This window comes from Pongo pygmaeus, chromosome 10 (assembly GCF_028885625.2).
Source record: "Pongo pygmaeus isolate AG05252 chromosome 10, NHGRI_mPonPyg2-v2.0_pri, whole genome shotgun sequence".
NCBI classification, from domain to species: domain Eukaryota; kingdom Metazoa; phylum Chordata; class Mammalia; order Primates; family Hominidae; genus Pongo; species Pongo pygmaeus.
In genome coordinates this window covers 45,551,595-45,568,931 of record NC_072383.2, presented here as the reverse complement: position 1 = coordinate 45,568,931, position 17,337 = coordinate 45,551,595, and the positions used below count along the sequence as shown (strand labels likewise).

The 17,337-nt window shown below is 56.6% G+C and overlaps 1 protein-coding gene across 2 annotated transcripts in view; it reads left to right on the top strand.

The window, feature by feature from the left end:
- Positions 1–17,337, top strand: part of COL2A1 (collagen type II alpha 1 chain) — a 31,571-nt gene that overhangs the window by 8,702 nt on the left and 5,532 nt on the right. For both annotated transcript variants that reach the window (XM_054443078.2, XM_063672702.1), the window contains exons 10-42: positions 105–158; positions 560–613; positions 1,392–1,445; positions 1,822–1,875; positions 2,007–2,060; positions 2,367–2,411; positions 2,938–2,991; positions 6,057–6,101; positions 6,581–6,634; positions 8,153–8,251; positions 8,549–8,593; positions 8,686–8,784; positions 8,974–9,027; positions 9,416–9,523; positions 9,893–9,946; positions 10,032–10,130; positions 10,270–10,323; positions 10,765–10,863; positions 11,259–11,312; positions 11,718–11,771; positions 12,122–12,175; positions 12,420–12,473; positions 12,721–12,765; positions 12,912–13,010; positions 13,249–13,356; positions 13,697–13,750; positions 13,992–14,045; positions 14,427–14,480; positions 14,854–14,907; positions 15,165–15,272; positions 15,764–15,817; positions 16,264–16,317; positions 17,067–17,228. In XM_054443078.2, the coding sequence (XP_054299053.1) occupies positions 105–158; positions 560–613; positions 1,392–1,445; positions 1,822–1,875; positions 2,007–2,060; positions 2,367–2,411; positions 2,938–2,991; positions 6,057–6,101; positions 6,581–6,634; positions 8,153–8,251; positions 8,549–8,593; positions 8,686–8,784; positions 8,974–9,027; positions 9,416–9,523; positions 9,893–9,946; positions 10,032–10,130; positions 10,270–10,323; positions 10,765–10,863; positions 11,259–11,312; positions 11,718–11,771; positions 12,122–12,175; positions 12,420–12,473; positions 12,721–12,765; positions 12,912–13,010; positions 13,249–13,356; positions 13,697–13,750; positions 13,992–14,045; positions 14,427–14,480; positions 14,854–14,907; positions 15,165–15,272; positions 15,764–15,817; positions 16,264–16,317; positions 17,067–17,228 (2,241 nt within the window). The remainder of the gene's footprint in view (positions 1–104; positions 159–559; positions 614–1,391; positions 1,446–1,821; positions 1,876–2,006; positions 2,061–2,366; positions 2,412–2,937; positions 2,992–6,056; positions 6,102–6,580; positions 6,635–8,152; positions 8,252–8,548; positions 8,594–8,685; positions 8,785–8,973; positions 9,028–9,415; positions 9,524–9,892; positions 9,947–10,031; positions 10,131–10,269; positions 10,324–10,764; positions 10,864–11,258; positions 11,313–11,717; positions 11,772–12,121; positions 12,176–12,419; positions 12,474–12,720; positions 12,766–12,911; positions 13,011–13,248; positions 13,357–13,696; positions 13,751–13,991; positions 14,046–14,426; positions 14,481–14,853; positions 14,908–15,164; positions 15,273–15,763; positions 15,818–16,263; positions 16,318–17,066; positions 17,229–17,337) is intronic.

The following is a 17,337-nucleotide window of genomic DNA, read 5'->3' as shown; positions in this document are numbered from 1 at the left end:
TCTGCAAGTCTTTTCACCTCCATGGTGTCGCAGATGATTCCCAAGCACTATGATGTTTTAGCAGTTTATAGGGATTGACCTGGTATCCTCATTTTACTTTTTAGGGGCCTCAAGGATTTCAAGGCAATCCTGGTGAACCTGGTGAACCTGGTGTCTCTGTGAGTACCGGCATGGCCCTGTCCCTTCTCTGGGGGAGCCTCTAATGATAGACCACTGGGACCGCAGCTGCTGTCCCTCCCAGGCTCTGCCCAGCTCTTTCCCACAGTCGGTGGCCCCAAGGAAATTCAGATGTCACTTCCTAGCTGTGGAGTAACTCTGACAGACAGCCCAACGTGGCAAGGACCACCAGGGACTCTGTCCTAACAGCCCCCTTTCCGGGTCACCCCAGCCTGTGCTGTCTGCTGCCTCCCACTATGTTCTCTGCACCTTTGCTCTGACCTTCCCATCTTTCTTCTTCATAGAAGAACTGGCTTCCAAAACTACAATGTCAAAGTTTTGTCCATTGCTTAGGTGTCTTCCCACTCTAACCATCTCTTAAACTATCTTCCTTTGTTTGTAGGGTCCCATGGGTCCCCGTGGTCCTCCTGGTCCCCCTGGAAAGCCTGGTGATGATGTGAGTATACACGAGTAGACAAACGAGGAGCTGCCTCCTTTGAAAGGGCCTGGAGAGGGTGTGTGCTGGGGGAGTGACAGGCAGGCACCCAGGGTGGAGGTGTCTTGAGGAGCAAGACCGGGCAGTCCCAAACCCTGATGCCATCTCCTATCTATATGGCCACTGTGACTGTGCTGGCAAGTTCCCTGGGGACTGCTTTGGATCCAAGGGGAAGAGAAATAATTAAAACATCATTAGCCCCAGGAAGGGAAATTGAGAAATGAGAGAAGGGAGAGAAAAAAATACAAGGCAGAAAGATGTAGAGAAGGAAAAACAAAGAAAGAAGCATTCAACAACCCAGCATTATCTTAATTGTAAATGAGTTAGAAAAAGCACAGCCTGAGTCAGGATGTCTACAAAGGATGCAAACGAAATGAAGAGAAAAGAGTTGGCACTCTTGGGCTATTTTTATGAATAGCATTAGACAGTAAAAGTCTCTTGAGGTTGGGGAGAGCATGTCCAGTCAGCAGAACCTAGGAGAGGAGAGAAAAAGCCTCTCAGGGGAAGTTGGAGGCTGGTGAGGACAGAGGAGCTTGACCATGGGCTATGCATGTGTCCAAAAGAATAAATCGTGACCCATGAAAGGCATCCAGGCACGTGGAGTCTGAAGGAGGTGAGGGAGATGAGTGAGCCGGTAGGCAAAGGCATGGAGGGCTGGAAGAAGGGAAGCCCTCTGGGGTGCCCCCACTATGCTACTGCGTCTCTGAGGAAGCTGGGATATCTCTGTCTCTCCCTTCAGGGTGAAGCTGGAAAACCTGGAAAAGCTGGTGAAAGGGGTCCGCCTGGTCCTCAGGTAAACGCCACCTTTCCCAGCCTCAGGCATCTTTCCCAGCGTCTCCCTCCCTGTGGCCTTAAACACAGTGCATCCAGTTCAATGAGGTCACTTCTGAGAAGTAACACCAGTAGCCCCTATATTTATCACGACCATGTTTGTAATTTCCACTCAGGCTCTCATGAGGGAGGCTGGGCAGTTGTTATTTATACCACTTTGCAAAAAATGGGGGGTACGGGGAGGGGTGGTCTGGGTTTTACAGAAAGAGCTGTCCAAGTGTGGGGATTCGAGACAATGCCCTGGTGGCCCAAGGGAGCTGGAGGCCCTCCTGCAGCCCAGGGCAGCTTTCCCCTGTTATTTTACTCTGTGCTCTGAACACCTCCACTTTGGATTGCAGGGTGCTCGTGGTTTCCCAGGAACCCCAGGCCTTCCTGGTGTCAAAGGTCACAGAGTAAGTATCATGGGTGAGAAGGTTGGAAGGAAGAGATGCCTGGTGGGAGAGAAAAGCACTTTGGGGTGCGTGCATTTCTTCCAACTTGGGTTTCCCAGAAGTCTGATTGAACATTTTCTCTTGTTCCTTAGGGTTATCCAGGCCTGGATGGTGCTAAGGGAGAGGCGGGTGCTCCTGGTGTGAAGGTGAGAGGCCAGAAAGTGCAATGGGATGGGGAGGAGGGAAACAATGAGGAGCCCCTCTTCCTAGCCAGGGAGACACTGTGGAGCTCAGTGGAACTAGCTCCTCAGAACAGCCTTGGCTGGGAACACCAGCCCTACATCCTGATGGGCCAACAGCAGGCCTGGAGAGCTCAGGGCATTGTCCCTCACAGGACTGAAGTTTGTGTTAGTGCGAGCTGAGATGACCAGGGCTTTTGGCATCTTCCCTAGGAGTTTTCTGGGGGCCAAGAATGGGGTCCCAGACACTGACCTTGTGCATCATTTTTCCAGGGTGAGAGTGGTTCCCCGGGTGAGAACGGATCTCCGGGCCCAATGGTAAGTATGGACACCCGCCAGGAAGGTTTATCAGAGACTCTTCAGACTATCAGATGGCTGCAAAGAGCTCCCTTTGTGCAAAGTTCATATTCACTGTTGTAGATTTCATCTGATTGTGAGCAAAAAGCAAAATGTATTAGACAGATGATTTGTTCAAGATTTCACCAACATTTCCTTAAGATAGCCATGTTATCACACTAAAGATGCTCCCATTTTAAAAAATTCTGTTGAGTCTCAACATCTTGTCAAGCTCATCTACTGCAAGGAGCAAGGTGTGCTTGTAACAGAGGTTCCCAATAGGTAGCAACAGGAACATTCATGTGTTCTGCCTGTGGAGAAAACTGTTGGGTGTGATCTGAGGCATCCTGGCTAGTCAAGGAGCCAGCACCATCAGGAGGTCCTTGTTTTCCTGGGTGTGGGCATCCTCCCTCTCCTCTGGTATCTGCAAAGGGCCCACAGGTAGAAATGGTCACTCTGAGCACCGTAAAGCCAACTCATGCTTAGGCTGTCCTGGTGTGTGTTCCAGGGTCCTCGTGGCCTGCCTGGTGAAAGAGGACGGACTGGCCCTGCTGGCGCTGCGGTGAGTAATTGACAAAGCCAAACACCACCATTTGCCGAGCACTTTAGAGTTTACAGGTTTGTTTCTCTTGACCCTGGAAACAACCCTGTGAGGCATAGGGAGTATTGTTATCCCTTAAGAATTCACCCCCAGTGTGCCCATCAAAAATTCCCAGGCTGAGTCTGCACAGTTGAAGGAGGAAGGATGGGAATGGGAGGGTCGATGGGTGAAAGCATGATTCTCTTAACCAGTCCAGATTATCAGGTAATCCCTTCAACAGCCACCACCCGCTGCCTGGGCAATCCAGTTGGAGTTTACAGACAGACTTAGTTGGCTATAGTACCACCGTGCTACTCTCTGTTCTTCCTGGTTGCTCAAATGCCCTAGAAAAGTGGAACAGGTGAACATCGACTCACAGGGCTCTATGCTGGCTGCTGCTGTGAGGGATGTTATGGTATAGTACCAGGGGCCACCATTCCATAGGCACTTCCTGTGTTTAATACCCTATATGCTTTACTTCATCTCATCTTCCTTCATATCCTGAGAGGTGGTTCTGTTCTTCTCCCCATTTTACGGATGAAGAAACCGAGACACAGAAAGGTGAAATAGCTTAAGATAAATGGTGCCTTGCAGCCTCAGACTCTGGTGGCCTCTAGTTAATGTGGGAAATTAAGAGTGAGGGGATTGGCAGCTGATGGAGGGTGCAGGGTGCCAGACAGAGGCGTTTAGCTCTGATCCCTTAGCAATAGAGAGTCCTTGTAGGCGCTTGGTCAGGCGAGTGATGCGATGAAAGCCGTGTTTAAGAAAGATTATGCTTTCTGCTGATTTCATACCCCCACCACCCAAGCTCTGAGGCCCCTCCTCACAGGTCCTTGCAGGGCTGGCCAAAATAAAGCAGCTTCACTCCTTGCTGCTTTCCAGCTAATGTGTCTGTTTGGCAGAAGTTTCCCTCAATGGCAGATCAGTGAAATAAGCAGAAGCCTCGACCCCCCTTTGTCAGCCAGAGCTGCTGAAGTGCCTTGCCCCAGGGTCACTTTGTGTGAGGGGATTAGAGAGCACTGGGGCTGCCAAGAAACACTGCGGTTTCTACAGATTAGCAGGACGCTGGCTTGTGGCCTTTTAGCGAGGCTAAGAGCTGCGGTGGCCCTAGTCTGTATGGGCTAAAGACAAGCTCCATCTCCTGTCCTTGTTCCCTCCTTCCTGGGCACAGCCGCCCTGCTTCTTGGTTCTCTTTGTTGGTTCCTGTCCCCACGGTAGTTAGGCTGGCAGCGTGTGTAGGATTTGGCTTAGAAGATTGACAACGTTGCCTTTGAGCCCTTCTTTGCTCCTCCTCCCTCTCCCCTCCCATCAGACTCCTCTCTGGAGTCTGCTCTGCGAGGCCTCTGCTCTGTGGTCTCCCAGCAGCCCTCTCAGCCTTGACTTCCAGAAGGGGGCTGTGCAGTGTCCGGGGTGTGCAGGCCCCAGACACGGGGTAGGCTCATGTAGATCCAAGTGCTGATCTAGTGTCAAGGCTGGCCTGGAGACTGGGCTGGGTTGGCATCTGCCTGCTGTGGTCATGTGCCCTCCCTTGGGCCTGACTGTGTCCTCTCTCCAGACTTGCTGCAGGGAGAGGTGGCAGATGCCAGCCTAGTTCTGGCCTCTCAGAGCAGCATGGCAGCTCCCTTTCACTCAGGCCCAGCCTGGGCCTCCCTGGTGGCTGACCCCTGGGGAGAGGGTGCTCCAGAGCTTCCCAAGGAACAGCTTCCCGAAGCAGCCCAGAGGGGCTGTGGCCAATCCTGAAGCTTTATGTTCCTGCTGACATTTTTTCTAAGTCTTCTCTTGCTTTCCTCTTAAATGCCAATCTGGAGAGTCTCCATTAGGAGAAATGGACCCCAGCCAGGAAGAAGAGTTGAGTTGTATTTAAAACATGAGCTCCCCCTAAAGCATCCTTCTCTAGCTTCTAAGGAGAGGCAGAGACTGGCAGGCAGGACTCAGCAGGAAAAGGTACCCCCCTGACCTGCTCAGTCAGGCCCTAGGCCCAACTCCACCCAGCCTGTGGCCCTCAGAGCTTGGGTAAAGAGTTCCCTGGGCCCTAAGGAACCCTGAGAGAGCATTTGCGGGGTGCCACCACAAACTTGGCAGAAAAAACCCTCCCCCTCCAAGTCCAGTCCTAGAGAAGGAGCTGGCAACCTTGCCTTGCTTTGTAAGCCAAAGCCTCTTAGGGCTTGAGCTCAGATGTAGTGTTTGAGCTGTGGCTGGTGCCCTGCCCCATCAGGGAGCCAGTGGTAGACATCCTGTGGGCATCTTTGTTTTCCATAAGAGCAGACTGTCTGGGGATGGGCCAGAGGAAGAGGCAACCTGGAATCAACCAAGAGGAGGCCTTAACCAAGCCTTAACCAGAGAGGTTAACCAAGCTTTGAAAGAGCTTCCCCCTGAGCAGGCAGGAAGCACTGAGTCCATGTGGTTGCCTCGCTGTTTCATTTCCTTACACTCAATTCTCTCAGTCTTTAAATGATCACTTGGCCTTGAAGTTACGGATATTTGGGGTCTGAACTGAAGTTGAAGAAAAGAGGAAATGATTTAAGCTTTGTTTAAGATTAGGGGCCAGGTGCGGTGGCTCATGCCTGTAATCCCAGCACCTTGGGAGCCTGAGGAGGGTGGATCACCTGAGATCAGGAGTTCCAGACCAGCCTGGCCAACACAGCAAAACCCAGTCTCTACTAAAAATAACAATTAAAAAATTAGCCAGGTGTGGTGACACATGCCTGTAATCCCAGTTACTCAGGAGGCTGAGGCAGAAGAATCGCTTGAACTTGAGAAGTGGAGGTTGTAGTGAGCCAAGACCACACCACTGCACTCCAGCCTGGCGACAGAGCCAGACTCCGTCTCAAAAACAACAAAAAAAAGATTAGAAGAAGCCCACTACTGCCCTCTGGCCACCCACTCACACAGACACCACAGCTGCAGCCCACACCTCGCCATCCTTGTGCTCTGCCCTGGGACACCCCAGACACAGTGTCTCCTTTGTTTTCTGTAAGGGTGGGCCGGGAGCAGGGACAGACAGGGCCTGTGGGCACCTCTCATGGTCACTTCCTTCTTGCTTACAGGGTGCCCGAGGCAACGATGGTCAGCCAGGCCCCGCAGGGCCTCCGGTAAGTTCATTTCATCCTCAGCAGGTCATTGTTGCTGTGCTTTAAGTCCCGTTAAGCAGCCCAAGGTAGTCTGCAGGGTGTATTGGGTGCAACCACAGCAGCACTCCGATGTCTACTGGAAAGGGGGAGGAAAGAGAAGAAGTTTGTAAATATCAATTGAGTATGTCGATAACAAGCTTTGAAGCATGGGCTCATTTTCCTCAGCCATCCTTTCAGCAGTCTTTTTAGAGGAGGGAGGTCAAAGGAGTTTCTGCTTCTCACCACAGATGTAGTCAGAAACTTGCTTTGCCTTCTGAAGCCAGGCAAAGTTTCCTGGGGACGCTGGCAACGGGGACAATTTTCATCCAAGGCCTTTTAGCCACAATGGATATGGAGTGAAATCAGTACAGAGGAGGGAAGGAGTGTGAGGTGTGGGGGTGTCTCACTTTGGAGGCCAGAACTGGCATTCACCTCTCTTCTCATCCGCCTACTCTCTCCAGGGTCCCGTCGGTCCTGCTGGTGGTCCTGGCTTCCCTGGTGCTCCTGGAGCCAAGGTACGTGCCCTGTTGTCCAGTCAGGAATTTCTGGGTGCCGAGAAGCTGTCCTTTCCCCGTAACCCTTGCTCATTGCTCCCTCAACAACCACCTGCTCCCTTCTGAGAAGTAGCTCCCACCACCCCACCCACTGGCCCCTCCACCCAGGCAGGGCAAAAAGCCAGACACTCACAGCCTCACCTGGAGGGAAAGTAAGACAAGATAAAATGTGGGAGATCCAGTTACAACTTTGGAGTGGAGAAAGGTGGACAGAGAAGAAGACGGGGATACACCAGAGGCCTGGCAGGGGCAGAAGGCCAGGAGTGGCAGCACAGGGAAGAAAACCTAGGGGAGACTCAACAGCTGAGAAAGCTCGGGGCCCTGACGGGCACTGGAGGGAACTGGGCAGGGAAGAGGGCACAGGCAGGGAGCCCCCACTCCCCTCTGGGTTTCTGCTTCATTTGGGGTGCCTGGCTCTTCCAAGCCATGTTAATGGAGTTCTCTGGAGGATTACTAGAGGCCAGTGGGAGGCCAGCCAGTTCAGGGACAGGCCTCGCAGCCCAGGAGGGATTCCAGTGTGAACGTCCCTGGGAATGAATAAGGAGCCTCCATGTGTCACTGGCATCAGGTTGCTTTTTCCCTCCTGGGGGTTTCCATGGCAACCAGACAGTGTCTGAGGTCCTGGAGGAGCCGGGTGAAGGAGACCCATTGTGAAGAGGGACAGCAGAAGGTGAGGGGGGCTGACCTTTGGAAAATAATAATTACCACAGTGAAGCAGGAATGTTCTGAGAAGAAACCTGAGGAGGCTCTGCCCTCTCTCCAGGTCAGCAGCCCTCCCCAGGGACTCTGCCATCTAGAGTGGGTTGTAATTTTCAGGAAAAAATGAAAGTAAAAGCACAAGCCATTTTGTGGGGAGGGGGCTTGCCAGAGGCCCCCGCTAACGGGAATTGGGCTATATTGAGAGCAGGGAGGGGCAGAGTCCCCATATGCTTTTGCCTTGGCTTTCTGGCTTACTGAGAACAGACTGGGGCCAGAGCCAGGGTGTCACTGTTCACCCGTCAGCCAGATGGGAGTGAGGTGGTGCTCTGAGCCGGGATGTTCAGAAACTTAGAAGGGACCTCAGTTCCTCAATAAAATAGAAAAACAGGAGGTGGGGGAGAGAGCGGTGTCCGTCCATCATCCCACGGTGCCAGGATGGCAGGGTCCCCAGCCCACGGTTTTCTGATGGTGTCGATGGAACAGCAGGTTGCCCATTGCTGTAGTATGTAGCTGTGCCGTGGCGTGTGGAGGCTCACTGTGTAGAGACGAGGTAAGCAGTAGAGGAGGCAGGCATGGGAAATCATCAAGTCATCAGCTCGGTCAGGCAGGGACAAAAACGGCAGCGTGACCTGTGTGTGAACGCGCATGTTCATGTGCAGGGTTGGGTGCATGTGCATAATTCAGTGCTGTGCTTGCAGCTGGCCCTGAGCTATTGCCCACCCGCTAGAGGTCTGTGTCCCATCTCTTCTTCTTCATTTCATCCTCCCTGTCTTTTCCCAGGGTGAAGCCGGCCCCACTGGTGCCCGTGGTCCTGAAGGTGCTCAAGGTCCTCGCGGTGAACCTGGTACTCCTGGGTCCCCTGGGCCTGCTGGTGCCTCTGTAAGTGCAACTTCTCTTTGGCTTGGGGGGGTCTGGGGTCTGTGGCCTTGGAACTCTTGACTCTGTACTTTGCTCTGACAGTTGTGGGCTCCAATCACCAAACCTTCATTCTGGCCCAATGCCTGTCCCCATCTCTAGATGTGTTCCCTTCTATCCCATCTTCCTCTTGAAACACATAGTGGGAATGTCCCTGAAATGGACAGCACCTATGCCAGGTCCCTGGATCTGGACCCTGGAGGGCTGGAGGTGGTTGGGGTTCATTCTTTGCTGCTTATTTGACAATGTCTCCTTTTTCAGGGTAACCCTGGAACAGATGGAATTCCTGGAGCCAAAGGATCTGCTGTGAGTGTTGCTCCTGGACTTTGCTACCCCAAGAGAGCCCAGTCCTGCCTCTCCCCTCTCCTGACACCCCTCCCTTCTTCTCATGCCCACAGGGTGCTCCTGGCATTGCTGGTGCTCCTGGCTTCCCTGGGCCACGGGGCCCTCCTGGTCCTCAAGGTGCAACTGGTCCTCTGGGCCCGAAAGGTCAGACGGTAAGAGCCCAAAGTGACCCCCAAGTTCCACTGACATCTCTGGAGTCAAACCCCATCACCCCTCTTTCCCATGCTCTCCTGCCCTGGCCTCACAGCGGCCTCCATCCGAGGGCATCTTGAACAGGGGTTCTGGGGTGGGGCAGGCTCCCTGGAGAGAATCCGGTGTGAGGACCTGCCTCTCTTTTCAAGGGTGAACCTGGTATTGCTGGCTTCAAAGGTGAACAAGGCCCCAAGGGAGAACCTGTGAGTATCTGCCCCCAAGCCCTTGTCTTCTCTGCTGCTGTTCTATGAGGCACAGGCCTCAGCCCCTTCGCCCCACCGCCTACCTCCTCCAGGGATCTATCCCCCAATCTGGGTCCTTTCAGGTTATGCCTGGAGGAGACTTAACAGGGCTGAGAAGGCCCAGATACAGCTTCAGCTCCCATCCTTGGTTTGGCCAGTGTGAACAGTTGGATCTTTAGCCCCTCTCACTTCCCTCTGCCCTGCCACGGCTCATCCTTTATGGCCTCTCGTCCTCAAGCCCCCCGGCCCTGAAACAGTTGCCAAGTCTACTTCCTCCATACTCTGAGTCGAGGCTTGCTCCAGGGCCAGGTGAAGGCTCACTCTGTTTCTCTTTTTTGCTGGTCCTCAGGGCCCCGCTGGCCCCCAGGGAGCCCCTGGACCCGCTGGTGAAGAAGGCAAGAGAGGTGCCCGTGGAGAGCCTGGTGGCGTTGGGCCCATCGGTCCCCCTGGAGAAAGAGTAAGTGAATGAGGAGGCTCCATCCCATGGGAGCTGTGACCTCGAGAGGGAAGTGGAGTCCTTGTGGTCCGTGTTCTGGTCAAGTCCCGTGACTTTTCCGCATGTCATCCTCCTCTTTTTCCATCCACACCATGGGGAGAGGGAGTCTGATCCTGAGTTGTGCCGCCAACCACCAGACTGACATGAAATAGTCTGAGCTCCTTCCCAGGAAGGGGGGCAGGCTCCAGAAGTTAACCTCTGAGAATCCTGCAGGCCGCAGCTACTGCTCCCCAGAAATTGGGGTTGGTGGGTTAGTGGGATGGACCCGCTGGAGCCTGGCTGGGTTGGGGCCGTTCTCACTCACTGCCTCTCCTCCCTGTGGCTCCTTAGGGTGCTCCCGGCAACCGCGGTTTCCCAGGTCAAGATGGTCTGGCAGGTCCCAAGGTGAGTGGGAGAAGAGGGGCTGGGGTCCCTCCCTGCATCGCTGAGGTCACGTGGTATCCCACTGACTCCCTGTGTACCCTTGTAGGGAGCCCCTGGAGAGCGAGGGCCCAGTGGTCTTGCTGGCCCCAAGGGAGCTAACGGTGACCCTGGCCGTCCTGGAGAACCTGGCCTTCCTGGAGCCCGGGTAAGTAGCAGAGCTGCTGTTGCCCTTGGCTTCAGACCCTCAGCCCTTCCTGGCTGGTTCCCTCCAGCCCTGCACTGCCAGGATTGGGAGGTCCTGGGGCCGGCTCCTGACCCCACCCTCTTCTCTCTCCTGAACAAAGGGTCTCACTGGCCGCCCTGGTGATGCTGGTCCTCAAGGCAAAGTTGGCCCTTCTGTAAGTTTATCCTCTGAGGGCTGCTAGGAGGGTGGGGGGATCTCCCTGGGGAAGCAAGGGAAAAGAGAGATGGAGTTTGGGTTAGGGAGGCCTGGAGTACTGTGAATTTTGAGAACTGTGATAGCGGGTAGACGGTAGGCACTGGGGCCAGATGTAACCTGTGCAGTAGCCGTGAGCACTGAAAATGCCACCCTAGTATGCATTCGGGGCTTATCCTTGGGGGGAATGATGACATCGTGTGTGCACTTTCTGGGGCAGCTTTCTACGCTCAGCGGTGTCTTGTTATAGATGGGCCCATGGGTGTGATGTGGTTAATCCTAGATGCTGAGCATGTGTGGCTGGTGCCTAGTCCTGGGCCTGCCATGTAGGCCCTTAGTGGATGTTGGATGGATGGATGTGGTCAGAGTGTCTATGTTCTGAGAATGGTGTTCTCTCTTTCAGGGAGCCCCTGGTGAAGATGGTCGTCCTGGACCTCCAGGTCCTCAGGGGGCTCGTGGGCAGCCTGGTGTCATGGGTTTCCCTGGCCCCAAAGGTGCCAATGTAAGTAATAATTTGTTCTTCTATTTCCTTCCGTGTGGTGCTACCTACCTCCCTGCCCTCTTGGGGAAAGGGCTGGATCTTGAGTAGAGTTTAGCCAGGGACAGTGATGAGTGGGGCTCCTGTGCCATGGGTGGCAGTGGGGGTCTGCATGTGATTTGGGGAAAATCCATGGCCCCACAGAGCCTCGGAGCATTGCGGCCATAGTTGTTCCATGTGGCAGTGCCCAGCAGGCTGGTTGCCATTATGGCCCCTGAACAGAAGAGAAGAACTGGTACTTTGCTTTATCTTGGCTGTCCATCAGGATGTGGCCACAAGCCTAGGTCCCTGAAGCCCGCTCTGCCCCCACCTCCCTCCCAAACCATCCACCTCATGGCCCTGCCCTCTCTTTCCTCCAGGGCGAGCCTGGCAAAGCTGGTGAGAAGGGACTGCCTGGTGCTCCTGGTCTGAGGGTAAGTATCCTTCCCCACTGCCCATGGCTTGGTGTTGGCCGGGCATCTGCAGGGAGGACAGGGGAACGGCCTCCCCATGTCATGGTCCCAGGACCCCTCAGTGTTGAGTGTTGATCTCTGTGGCTGAGCCCCATGCTGGCTGGGCCCTTTGGGTGTCTACACAGGGAGACTTCTGTTTGCCATTGGTCAGCAGGCCAGGGAGCTGGGGAAGGCTTCCATGCTGAAAACAGCTAAGAAAAGACGGGGCCTGGGAAGGAAAGGAGGGGAAGGTGTGGAAATGGAGTTCAGCTGGGGTACCGTGGAGGTCTGGAAACTCTGGGCCAGAAGTACCTTTGCCCAATCCTAGGGAGACTACAAGCGGGAAGAAAAGCGTGTCATTGCATTTTCTTTTTCTCTTCCATCTAGGGTCTTCCTGGCAAAGATGGTGAGACAGGTGCTGCAGGACCCCCTGGCCCTGCTGTAAGTACCTGCCCTGCCTCCCCAGGTGGCCCTGGGGGCAGGGGCTGGGAGGGGTGGGGGTGGGAGAGCCCATCCATTAATGGAGCTGACAGATGTGAATGTGGGCTGAGCTGGTACACCGGACTCACTCTGAGCTGAGGCAGGGTGTCCCAGGAGGCTGTGTGGACCCACATTGGTGGAGAGGAGTGTGGGTGGCTGATGGGAGTGCAGGGAGGCATGCACACACTGTCTGAGCAGTGCAGGAAGACGCCTGTCCTACCCACCCTGCTGACCTCCCCTGGGCCCTACTAGCTGTGGCTCTCAGGGTCTCTGGAACACTGGCTCAGCTCACCTTTTCTTTCCCACTGCAGGGACCTGCTGGTGAACGAGGCGAGCAGGGTGCTCCTGGGCCATCTGGGTTCCAGGTAGGTGACTGGACCAGGCTCTCTGTCCAGTCCTTCGCCACACCCAGGGCTCCCTGGGACAGCAGTAGGCACTATCGGTGGAGGGCCCACACCTCTTGCAGGGTGCCAGGCATCGAGCCTTCCCTGCACCTCTGGCTGTCACTGCTGCTGCCTCCTTCCTTTGGGTCTGCTCTATACTGTGCCTCCCTGGCGGCCAGGGCAGAAAACTCACTCCTTTGCTAACACTTGTCACTTCGGCTTCTAGGGACTTCCTGGCCCTCCTGGTCCCCCAGGTGAAGGTGGAAAACCAGGTGATCAGGTGAGTATGGGGCTCTTTGGACCTGCAACCTGTTTAGATGGGAAGGTCTTTTCTGATGCCTAGGAGGCAAGGGCAAGAGGGCAGGAGGAGCCGTGTGAGGCCTGGGAATGTCCTGGACCCATGTCCCAGCCTCCACAGATGACACAATCCCCCATGGGAGGAGTAATATTCAGCCCCGCTGTGGAGAATTCTTCAGGGGTCTGTGACATGAAGCCTTCACTCTCACACATCTTTCTTTGTTCTCCAGGGTGTTCCCGGTGAAGCTGGAGCCCCTGGCCTCGTGGGTCCCAGGGTGAGTGTCCTGTTGGCCACTGCGGGCGGCCTCCTTGGGCCTGCCCTGGGTCCTAGGCTCCTGCTCCTTTCCCCACCTCCCTGCTTCTCCCTGGATCTTCTCCCCCACTGCTGTTGGTTGATCACTTCTTGGTGTCTCTGCCTCAGGGTGAACGAGGTTTCCCAGGTGAACGTGGCTCTCCCGGTGCCCAGGGCCTCCAGGGTCCCCGTGGCCTCCCCGGCACTCCTGGTACTGATGGTCCCAAAGTAAGTGAGGCTGTGTCCTGTAGGGGTCTTCTTGGCAGCCTGGGAGTCCCACTGAGCAGGGAGAAGGGGAGTGGGCTCAGGAGGAATGAAGAACAGAAGTCGGGGGAGCTAGAAAGGAGGTCTACACGGGAGGAAGGGAAGGAAGAGGGGTTTGGGGCCCTGGTTACCCAGGCTCCATGAACACGGGTTCAGGGAGAGGTGCTGTCCACTACAGACTCCCTCTTACCTCCCTCCCCAGGGTGCATCTGGCCCAGCAGGCCCCCCTGGGGCTCAGGGCCCTCCAGGTCTTCAGGGAATGCCTGGCGAGAGGGGAGCAGCTGGTATCGCTGGGCCCAAAGGTGACAGGGTAAGTACTGGGTTACAGCCTCTCACCAAAGCTGTGGCTTTGCCACATTCCTGCCCCTTGTGATAGCTTCCGTTCCCTCATGGCACCTGGTGGTGAGGGTATCTGTTAGCCCTTTTTGAGGAGCTTAAAGACTCCTTTCCAAAGCTCCCTGCCTTTTAGTGACATCCTCTCCCCTGTTCCTTCATCTCGCTCCTGCCGCTCCTCACCCACCCTGAGACCACAGCAAATCTTTCTTGGGCAGGGACTGGGCTTTCCGTAGCACCCCAGCCTGGGTGGAACTGAGCAAACCATGGGGTTCCTGGGGTGTCCGGCTGAGGCGGCTGGTTTTCTCTTCCCTCAGGGTGACGTTGGTGAGAAAGGCCCTGAGGGAGCCCCTGGAAAGGATGGTGGACGAGTAAGTGAATGCGGGCTGCCGGACTGCTGGGCATTGGGATCCTAGATCTGCACCCAGGAGAGAGGGAGAGGGGGCTGGGCAGTCTGCCAGTGGGGTCCCTGGTCCTGTCTCTATCGGGGCTGGGCAACTGCAGGGACTTCTCTGTTAAACTGGGGCCAGAGGGTAAGTGGGAGCTCTGGAGGCGGTGGGAGCGCGCACATGCTCAGCCTGCCTCCCTCACCTCTACCTGTTCTCCCCGCAGGGCCTGACAGGTCCCATTGGCCCCCCTGGCCCGGCTGGTGCTAATGGTGAGAAGGTGAGTCCCAGCTCCTTTCCTCTCCACGCCTTACCTCCCTGTCACTCCTCCTTCTTATCTCCTGCCAAAGGCCGTTCTGTCTTGTCCTCACTCACCACTGTCACCCTCCACCGGGGCTGTAAGGAGTGAAGAGGGGGTCCTCTCAGAAGTGACGCCACTGGCAGTGTTCTCTATCGGGCGGGACAACTGGGCTGGGGTAAACGCGCATTCAGCAGAGGCCCTGGAGAGGGTGCGGGTATGGGCTGCACAGTAACACAGGCTGTGCCAGGGGGACCTGGAGCCCCCTTCCCACGAGCAAGGCCCCCCGAATGCACTTTGCCCTCTCCCACTCTGCCTCCCCACCTTCTCACCCCTGGCTCTTCCTCCCTTCTCTGCCCTCAGGGAGAAGTTGGACCTCCCGGTCCTGCAGGAAGTGCTGGTGCTCGTGGCGCTCCGGTGAGTGTCTGGACCTCTGAGCCTGGCTCTGCCTGAGGCCCCTGGGAACCAGAGAGCCAGGGAGCCAGCGCGGGCCCTCATGCTGCCTGGTGGCCCTGCGTGCTGCCAGGCACTGGCTCCCTCCCTGCCCGCTGGGTCTAGGGTGGGAGGAGAGATGGGAAGGGAAGGGGGAAGGCACGTCACTCCCATCATGTGCTCAGGGTGAGGGCTTTTGGGTTAACAGAGCCTCTGCCTGTGTTCAGGACTAAGGCTGCTTTCAGATGCCTGTCTCTGGGGAACAGGAGGCTGGGCAGGGCCCAAGGTGCTCTTGGAGGGGAGCAGAAGCAGGTCAGGCACAGGGCCTGACCTCTCGCCATGCCCCCTTCTCTCACAGGGTGAACGTGGAGAGACTGGGCCCCCCGGACCAGCGGGATTTGCTGGGCCTCCTGTGAGTATCTCTGTCCATCCTCCTGGGTCCCTCCACTCAGGCCAGTTCCACCTCCAGCACCCTCGGGCATCGGAGCTTGTCGGGGAGGGAAATGGATGCTCCTCTCCTCTCCTTTCCCGCCTGCATACTAATAGAACCATCATGTCCAGACCAGGGTGGACACACATGCAGATACTCACAGAGTCTCCCACTCTTCTGGAAGAGCTCCAGCGTTTTGGGCTGCCCCTCACTCACCCGCTTCCTCCCTCCCATTATAGGGTGCTGATGGCCAGCCTGGGGCCAAGGGTGAGCAAGGAGAGGCTGGCCAGAAAGGCGACGCTGGTGCCCCTGGTCCTCAGGGCCCCTCTGGAGCGCCTGGGCCTCAGGTGGGTAACGCTGCACTCCAATAATTGTTCCCTCAAGGAAGGGCTCCTGGGGTGCAGATGGGGAGGCCCCAGCAGGCTGCACAGAGGATGGTTCGCAGGCCTGGGAACACCCCCATGTCGGTAGAAGGAGCTTCCATGTGGCATGTGGGCTGTGTGGGTGGGGTGTAGGGACTGACGGAGTACAGGCTGGCCACAGCCAGCCAGAACCAAGCTGCTGGTCTCCTGGGGAGGAGGGGGCAGTGGCAGGAAGAGCTTCCCGGGAGGCCAGACCCCAGACCGGTTCTGTGGTTGCCTGACGGGCTTCTCCTAGAACACAAGTCTCCTGCGGCAGAGGGGACAGAGCTGCCTGGGGCAGCCTCTTCAGGCTGGGTTTTTAGTGCCAAGAAAGCTGCATCTTCGAAAACCTCAGGGGTCCATTGTTGGGGCTCAGACAGAAGCCCACCGTCTTCCCTGGGCCACTGGGCCTCACTGTCTCCCTCTTTCCTTTCCAGGGTCCTACTGGAGTGACTGGTCCTAAAGGAGCCCGAGGTGCCCAAGGCCCCCCGGTGAGTGAGGCCTCTCACACCCCACCCTGCACCTCACAAAGAGGGCCCGGCCTCAGAGGCTCCCATGGCGGGGGGTGTTTTGGGATGCCCCCGACTCTTTTCCCAGCCCTGCGTTGGTCCCCAGCCTAAGCCCACCCACAGCCAGGTGGGAGAGAGGGCGCCTGTGGGCTGGGTGCACTGTGGTCCCGGATTCCCCAGCCCAAGGCTTGTCCCTCATTCTGCTCCCTGAAGTGCTGACTGAGGAAGCCGGAGGCAGGGAAACAGCCTGTGCCTGCTTCTATGGCCAGACCCGGGGGCCCTTTCTCCCTCCCTCGCTCCCCCTTGCTGCTTTGCAGCCCCTCGCCCTTTCCATACCAGGCTCTGAGACCACCCCCGCCCCCCACCCATTTTAATCTCAAACCTCCTGATGGCTTGAGGTTCTCAGGGGCTCTCCTCTCCCCACACAGGGAGCCACTGGATTCCCTGGAGCTGCTGGCCGCGTTGGACCCCCAGGCTCCAATGTAAGTGATGCTCCTGGCATGAGAGGCACAGGCAGGTGTGGAATAGCCTGGCCCAGCACCCAACAGGGTCTGGAGAGCTCCAGGTTGGCCCTCACTCCTCTGAGTCCGTTTCCGCCCCCTGGAGGAGTAGCTAACTGATCATGGGGACCTATCCCCTGAGGGTGGCTGGGGGCAGGGTTGTGGCCCTGCTGTTAGCCATGGGTGGCTGGCCTGCTGGCTCGGTGGGCAGGACAGGGCTGCCACGATTACCTTCATCCTGGACAGACATTTCTTGAGCATGTTCTGTGCACTTGCCTGCGTGCTTTAAAGCAAGTCCGCATGTCCTGGGTTGCTCTCAGGGAGTTTGCATGGAGGGAGTAGTGGTGATGAACTCACTGGGTTCACCAGCGCCATAGGCAGAGGGAGCGAGTGCTGGGGCCAAGCTCAGGGGTCAGAGGGGCAGGGCTGGAGCGGCTCCTGAGGAAGGGGGATTGAGGACAAAGGGAGGAGGAAGGAGGGATTCCAAGTAGATGGGAGAAAGCAAAGCGAGCAGGGGCTGGAGAAGCTGGGGCTGGCTGCCCAGAGCTGTCTCACATGGTGAGAAGGTTGCAGAGGTAGATTGGGGTTGGGGGGGTTAAGCTGCCTGCCCTTAGTGTGGGGAGGTAGAGAAGCCCCCAGAGAGGAAACTGCTGTCACTGAGGCCACAGTGACTTTGGCAGCCTGGAGGAGGAAGGGTGAGATGAGTCCTCACTTCCCGCATTTTCTCCTAGGGCAACCCTGGACCCCCTGGTCCCCCTGGTCCTTCTGGAAAAGATGGTCCCAAAGGTGCTCGAGGAGACAGCGGCCCCCCTGGCCGAGCTGGTGAACCCGGTCTCCAAGGTCCTGCTGGACCCCCTGGCGAGAAGGGAGAGCCTGGAGATGACGGTCCCTCTGTAAGTCCCTCACCAGGCCCATGCCAAGGTCCCTGGGAGCAGAGTCGTGAGTGGCTTCTGAGCTCACAGAGCTTGGGGTAGGAGGGAGCAGGGGCCATGGGGATGCCAG